This window comes from Varroa jacobsoni, unplaced genomic scaffold (genome assembly GCF_002532875.2).
Source record: "Varroa jacobsoni isolate VJ856 unplaced genomic scaffold, vjacob_1.0 scaffold_815, whole genome shotgun sequence".
NCBI classification, from domain to species: domain Eukaryota; kingdom Metazoa; phylum Arthropoda; class Arachnida; order Mesostigmata; family Varroidae; genus Varroa; species Varroa jacobsoni.
The window spans coordinates 779,470-787,325 of record NW_019213717.1 but is presented as its reverse complement, the minus strand read 5'-3'; the positions used below and the strand labels follow the sequence as shown (position 1 = coordinate 787,325).

The 7,856-nt window shown below is 43.7% G+C and overlaps 1 protein-coding gene across 1 annotated transcript; it reads right to left on the bottom strand.

Annotated features, from left to right (window-relative positions):
- Positions 1-1,813: 1,813 nt before the first annotated feature.
- On the bottom strand, positions 1,814-6,650 carry LOC111264059 (uncharacterized). Its single transcript, XM_022839636.2, has 3 exons — positions 6,122-6,650; positions 2,329-3,069; positions 1,814-2,007 (listed from the first exon to the last, which is right to left on the bottom strand). The coding sequence occupies exons 1-3, from the start codon at positions 6,131-6,133 to the stop codon at positions 1,912-1,914; spliced, it is 849 nt and encodes a 282-aa protein (XP_022695371.1). The 5' UTR covers positions 6,134-6,650; the 3' UTR covers positions 1,814-1,911.
- Between the last annotated feature and the right edge of the window lie 1,206 nt (positions 6,651-7,856).

The following is a 7,856-nucleotide window of genomic DNA, read 5'->3' as shown; positions in this document are numbered from 1 at the left end:
ATGTACACTAAGAACGAGCTCCTATAGCCCAAAAAAGATGAGGGAGTTAAGGCCCCTGGTAACACTATACGCTTACTGGCTGGAAACGATTGCCTCGCCATTGACGATCGAAGGAAAAACGTTTACAAAGCAACAAACATGAGATATAATTCCGTTAGCGATTCGTAAAACAAGTGAGATATATTCATTTATTCATTCAACTGAATGCCTCCAAAGGCACCTGAGAAATAACGTGTTCGAATCGGAAGAATCAGAAAATGTAACACTGCGTGTCCATTAATTTGTCATGCTTGCGAATGTATGTATGTATGTATGTATGTATGCGTGCTTGTACTTACGTAGATCCAATCTCGCTAGTGAAAGCAAATGCGAAGTAAAATGAAATTACTTCGTTAATTAATCGGCCAGCCGTAGTGACGCTCCCTTCGCTGGTCTCTCTATCTCCGTTGTTAGCTTCTTGCGGGCCGTTTCGACACTGGCCCTTTTCGATGCCCCTTTTGGGGCTAAGCTGCCACTACCACGGTCAGAGTTCCCTTCACCGAACTCTCCTTTTTACATGCTGGGATGGACGGAGAAAAGCCAAAATAAAAAACCGAGGCCGGCAAAGCCATGAGACGAAGCCGCTATAGGGACACATAAAAACAAATCCCCCGTTGGCCGCAATGGCAGGAGCAGCAGCAGCTTTGTTTCAGCCGAAGCTCTCTGCCGGTACGACGGGCAGGATCTGTGCGCCAGGAGATTCTAGCGCTGCGTGTTACAAAGGTACTCGTGATAGTGGTGGCTGTGCATACATGCCGCCGTAGTAGCAATAGCAGCGGCAGCAGTAGCAGAGCGGACTGATTGCGAGTGTCTTAAAAAGCCACTGTCAGGCTTCGTTCCGACAGTCATGGTTCGCCGAGGTGCGGCTGAAGCTCAACTTGTCCGTATACACAACGGCACGCATGCTGTGCTACATCGCTTCTGCGCGTTCTCTCTTTATCCCGAGCGTTCAACTCATACACATGAACAGAATAGTCACTTACATATAGCTCAGACCCAGATAGTAACTGCATTTACTAAGGGAGAAAGACAATAGCGCACAAGAGGAGCTAAACTGGGTTTAGTGGGTGTCTCTGACGCTGGATTTAAGGAAGTCAGCGAAGAAGAGAGGCCCAGAAGAAGCTCACCCAGCCAGCGAACGAACGAGCGAGCCAGTGAGCGACCGTGAACAGACTCTAGGCAGAAACAGAGAGTGTCAGCAAGAGCTGGCAGAGGAACGAAAAAAAGCCTTCATAAGACAACAACAGAGGGAAAAGACGCGTTCACAGCTGTACAGCAAACCAATAGACTCTGGTGCGATTGCTGTTGCTGCCGTAACTTGCATTGCAGTGAGCTTTCAGAGGAACAGTTAGAGCCCGGGGCAATTCAACAATAAAGGAGACCCAGTCGAAGAGGACGTTAGCAAGAAGCACCGTGTCGCGTAGTAGTACATATACACACGTGTGTGTATGTATATACAAATTGGTTACGAGCAACACATAAAGACAGGCGGGTGATCGATAACTTTTAGCTGCTTTACTTTAAGTTTGAAAGGCAACTTGACAGTTTTATGCGGGTCCGGTTTCGTTTGAGTGCTTGAGCAATATACTATACATTGGTTTGGACAATTGATAGATACAGTCAAATATAGATAGGTAAAATATATCTTTCTTTATATATTGCGGCTTACGGTATATACAAGTACTTTTTGTTGTTGCGTGCTTTTTTTTTTTGGAAAATTTTATGCATTAAATGTGTGTTTATTTGAAAAATGAAAAACCCGAAATGGCAAGTGTATGGTTTATTCATTCTTTTTATTGATCTATTGCAATTCTAAATAATGAAGAATAAATATTTTGCAGAAATTGAAAATGGCTGACTGATTGTGGTTGTCTATTCGAAAGCGCCCTTGATATGAACCACTTCCACCGGGTCTACGATAATGTCAGACGGCGTATGGTGGTTGGAATTGATTGAATAGTGCAACATCTGTAACAAAAAGCCTATGTAAGGAAAACGGTATGCTAGGAAATGAAACTTTCTTACTAGAACATTTGTTATTATTACGTTATAGGAGTAATAAAGTGATAAAAAAAAAAACATCATAATTAATCACTGATTTCCCATCGTATTATTGTATCACTAGATCATGTGCCAATCAAAGACTGTATACCTTGCGTGTAACTTTCATATGCCAAATATTTAATTGCAACTTGCCACTGCCAGGCAACTATTAATGTTACAAGATTGCCAAACGTTATATAGTTATCAGCCAAAACAGATATAAAGGATTAGAGTTTATATGCTTACACTTTCAGGGCCACGATCTGCGGTTAGCACAGGTGGATTCGAGATAGGATCGGCGACGTCATCGTCATCATCAATAGGCCGCGGCTGCTGGGGACGGGGAGGTTTGGTTGGAATCACAATGGGTCGGGATGGTAGTTGGGTCACGGGACGAGATGGCGGTTGCGTTACAGGAATGATCGGCCGTGAAGTCGGTGGTTCAACCGGAACCGGCTGAGGTCGAGGTTGAGTTACTGGAATGATAGGGCGTGACGTTGTTGGCGACTCAATCGGTACGACTACAGGTGGTGTGGAGGGTTGAGGCATAGGCCTAGGTGGCAAAGGTCGAACGGGCATTGGTTGCATGGGAGCGCCAGGAGTGATGATGACGGCACCAGGTCCTCCTGGCGGCGGGATCTGTGGCAGGGGCGGATATCCCTCGGGAATCGGAGGAAGTGGTGGAAGATTGTTGATCGGCTGCTGATAGCGACCTTCGTGATGACTCCATACAGCAGGGAAGTAAGGCTTGTATGCTCCTTGGATTGGATGATAAGCCGTTGAGAAATGCGGCCGAATGACAGGAATTGCATAGGATGGGACAGCGAAGAACGGCTGGTGAACGTGAAGTAGGCTTGAAGGAGCGGTGGAAGTATCGTGATCAAGGTGACCGGCAGAGGTAACAACAACGTACGATGGTGCTACGAACGGAAATGAAATTTCCGCAGCACCAATGCTTGTAACACCCAAAAGGGTAGACACGGTTATCTACAACAATCGAAAAAAAAAATTAGTATAATGTTTTTTTTAAAAAGGGGCCTTATTCAAGCAAGCCGTATCACACGTTATACAATGTAACACTTCTGTGAAGGCAAATGTTGCGACCGTGTAAGTGTTGCACTATGTAGTTTAAGAACATACATAACACCTGTTCAAGCTAACGGAATAAGTTATGGTCATTAACATCCACAAAGCCTGCCACCTATGCACGTGAATGCGCCGCATGTACATTCTTACGAGACCCAAACTATGATAAAAAAGGAGGATATCATAGCTTGTGGTTTCTGAACAGTTCCGACATCGCCGCGAGCTACATTGAAGGTTTCCGACAAAATGTGAAGACTATCAGTCTGCAAGCCGTGCTACGGCATCAGATAGATAACGTGTGTTAGTTGCTACAACGCTGACTCAACAAGAGCGTCTGCGTCTGGCCCGGAATAATCTTCTTTTGCTGCTGCCGCTGTCGCTCTAGTTGCTAGCGTTATGTGAATTCAATTTTAATTGGACAGCGTTTTGTTAGGCTTTGTCAAACGTCCGGACGCTCTGGCTCGGCAAGATCCAAACCGGGCATATTCGGCTGTCCGCGATGGCCGGTGGTGACACTTGAAAGATGCAGCGTGTACTCGTTGAGCTGTCGATTTACCTTGATCAGCAGAACGGTCAAGAGTCAAATTTCTTAACAATTTCATTAGCAAGTCAGACAACAACGAGATGTCTTTTAGAGAGACAACGGATAGTCCAACATGAACAATCCGTCACAATCAGGCTGCGGTATTAAAGTCAACGATTGTTCTATGTGCTTATATTATGCCTTATATATAGTAAAGCTGACGGACGCTGTTAACGGTTATTGTTTCCTTTTCCATATCGATATTCAGCCATCGTTTTGGGTCGAAGCAATCGAGCGCCACGGCAGCAAAAGAGGAAGAAGCGAAAGCTTATTCGTACGAAGCAGTTGACGCCAGCGTCAGTAGCAGTATCAGTAGCGTGGCGCTAGAACAGGCAGTCACGGTGCAATGGTGTTCCGTTGTCGTTGTCGTTATGATGGTCGTACTTCGGATGTTTTTTCGTTCATCCCAGAATGATCGGCACCTCCCAGTGTTGCCGCCTCCGACGGCCGGTAGATGGCTCGATCTGTGTCGCCAAATGTCATTCACCCACGAGGACTGGTGGCAGCACTAGCAACAGCGCCATATTTAAACAGTCGCGACTTTGTCCCTTCTTCTTCGTTGTTATTTGTTGGATGGGTTTGGCGGTTACAGTGGAGAACAAGCTGCACTACCTGAAAGGGAAGTGAAAATTGTCTGATCCGAACATCCGCCGGCTGGTCAGTTACCACAGCTTAGCGTGGCCGATCCTGTTGCACTGGGTTATCGTCTGCCCGCTTATCGCCAGTTACGCTAAACATTTCCTTGACGAGGACGTCTTACTTTGGACTGACGAAAACTAAAGTTACGCTGATACGATGCTGCTCCAGTGATTATCGTTCGCACTCAAAAAAAATGAATCTGGCCATATTATTATGGACGGTAGTACTAAATTGGTTTGACGGTTGACGGGCAGGTACGATCACCTTGAACTGCGTAGAAAATTCAAGATAAATCGATATTTGCTTAGCAGCATCGACAGCAGCAAGCAGAGTTATCGTTATCGAAATTATCTTCATTAACTTTACAACCGGCGTATCGTATTTGTACACAAATGTCTAAGTACGTTGCAGCCGTTGTTTGTATTGGTCCTGTTCTCCTGCCGGAAAAATCATATAAGACGTTTTGAGCAAAGAAGATATTTGTTTCTGGAACGGCCGAACGTGGCATTTCCGCTGCTACTATTGTGATGTGAATTTTTTCCATGTAGGGTTATTGTTATCAGTTACATGAGCAGAATCAGTCGCGACTGTTACCGCAGTAGAAGCCAAAACAGAAACAGTAATATAAACTTGCTGAGATGCGATTATATATATCACTGAATGATAATCCTGTTTCTTGGATGGGCCACAGGTCGGATTTTGTCGTTCAAACGGTGGAACGGCCAACTCGGCGGCCGTATAGCAAAAGAATGGCCATTCATTCAAAATAGATTTGACATTATTGAATAATAGACCTCCTATAGCTGATGCAAATTTAGCACCGAGAACAGTTGTAGCCAAGCTAAAATTTTGAGCTCATTTGTGTGGCTTGGTGGCTAGCAACGATAGGAATGGCGTAGCTATTTTTCTTGCATCTGGATAGGACGACGGCGCACCTTTCATTGGGATTCGGCGATACAGAGCGTCGAAATACGTTTGATTACACCTAAACGCGGTTTAATGCTATCCGTGAAAATACAAGATGACTGGGTGAAGATCTTCACAGCTAACATGGAACGCTGACATCACAGTTTCATACACTGATACAAGGGGGTAAAGCATTTTCGAAATTGAGTACTAGAAAAATGGACGGACTTCAAAGGGATGGTTAGGAGAAAGGAAATGAACAACAAACATTGATCTCAGTTGAACGTGGCGTAACGATTACGATAAACAGCACTAATCATTAAACACACCCAGACTATTATGTGTGTCATATACAGATATCGAAATGTTTCGTGGTTGAAAATTGAAGATTGCACGTAATTCGATTGTGAAGCATACTGCTAAGTTAGACTGTACGGGGGAAAGGCAACGTCATTGGTGAAGATCCAGTTACCTACATATCTGTGCTTTCTAGATTTGAATGGGATGCCTCATTGTAGTAAGTGAAGCGGACAAATAGTACCGAGCGTAGTTGGCATTTCTATGGCCATTTAAATACCATGGTTATATTTATATAGTTTTGTAGCATTTAAGGAAATTTCCGTAACTTTTCGTTTCGCATAAGTCAGGAGCAGAATGTTGAAATCGAAATCTGCTAAAAATCAAGCAATGTTAACGGGAAAAGAAATGTCATGTACTGACTGTTGCTGCGTCTAGGTGCGTCCATAGAAGTTAGAATGCTTCTTTAGTTTCATTCGTGCCACCTGAAAAAGTAGGTATGTCAATATTGAAGCATGTTCTACTCACCAGCAGCTGCATGAGTGCACAGATCCAGCCGATCGCCTGCTAAGCTCGGTCCGCTGTGTCGCGTGCGGTCTCGTGCGTCTACGGCTACGAAGACCAGCCGACGAAGCTCCCGCGCAAGAAGGATCCGAAGCGGTGAGGGATGTCTGTTCGGCGAGGGTTCGGACTTGTGTGGGACAGTTACGTGATGCCAACAACAGAAATTCAGACTGGAGTCGCAAGCTGGCTAGCTCAGTGGTGGTGAACGTATCCTTGTCTGATAGCGCAAGCCACAGGCAAACGTCACTAATATTTGTCTTCTAGGAAGAAAAATGTTTATTTCCAATTCCAAAGCCACGACGGCGAACCGTTTCTGACATAGCGTGAGTATCACTCACGCTCAATGGCATTTATCGTACATCTGCTGTACACAACTGCACACGGACAGACGTCAGCAGTCCGCGACGGGTCAAGTACTAAAAGTGAAGAACCATAGTCAGGAACAACCATCGAGAGGTTCCTGTGCTCTAAACGCTGGAAAAAAAACAACGTAGAGAGGCGCGCCAATCAAAGTGGGCGGGATGGGACGACAGCCTGCCATAATATACATTTATTAGACAGATACGATTTTCAATGTTCAGCTTTGGCTTTATGACCCGCTAATTCTTACCTGTCCTTATGTATAATTTCGATTCAATGATGAATTACGTTTATTTATGCTTTCTTCGGTAAAACAGGTATTGAGAAAGTTTACGTTTAGTTAAATTGCTTACGTTAGCCGAAAACAGTATAGATAGCGAGAATATACGCGAAAAGTTAATTGTTCATAAGCACATGGCGCTCGAATCGCCCCGTCTATGAATGTACGTTAGCCCCTGATGCCTCGAGGAACAAACGTCGTAACTTATGGCAAATTAAGAGTAATGGATCGGTGCTTCAAGAACCTCTATAAAACTATACCAATATCAATTTGCAATACAAACATAAATGCACCCAGTTTCATGCGTTTTTGTGCACCTGTCATTGACAAAGCGGCCGTCGCGAGAAAAGAACATGGAAAATATTGCATTTCGTTAAATGGAAATAAAAAAAAAAAAGAACAGCGTTCACGATTACATAGAATTGTCTTATTTCAGCAAGCGGTTATCTAAACTAAGGAAGACAAGTCAGTCAGTGGCTTTTGCGACGGACTGATGAGGGTCATGTAATAATCATTATCGAGTCTTCATTAAATTGAGATGGACTTGGATTGTACATCGGGGCGCCTTAAAAATGATTATTCTGATAAGTAATGATAATGCCTTTAACTACTGAAATGTACGCAGTGTTATTCGAGCTCAGGAGGAGCAAAGGATTCGGCTATATATATATATATATATATATATTCTGAAAAACAACAGGAAGATTTTGAACATTTTCGGCAAAAAAAGTTGGCTTGAGGGGCGAACTATGTAAAAGAAGAGGAACACGGAATAAGAAACCTCATACCTTGAAAAACTCATTATAATACCTGAAAATACAAAAAAAAACAAGGTTTAACGGTACTCATGGGATGCGTTTGCGACGCAAACTGTAACAGGATCTACAACATACGCCCGCCCTTAGAAGCCATAAGCAACTCTGTCACGCTTCATTATTATAATTATCCTTATATATTATTATTATTGCACAGGTTCGACGTTATACAAACCATAGGACCCTACGACCCGGAACTATATATATATATATATATATATATGTATAAATTTTCTAGTAAATG

Bases quoted from the DNA above. Each gene is read 5' to 3' on its own strand.
- LOC111264059 (XM_022839636.2), bottom strand. The intron at 2,008-2,328 runs GTAAGCATATAA...TTTTTGTTACAG, and splicing joins CAGATCGTGGCCCTGAAAGT to ATGTTGCACTATTCAATCAA.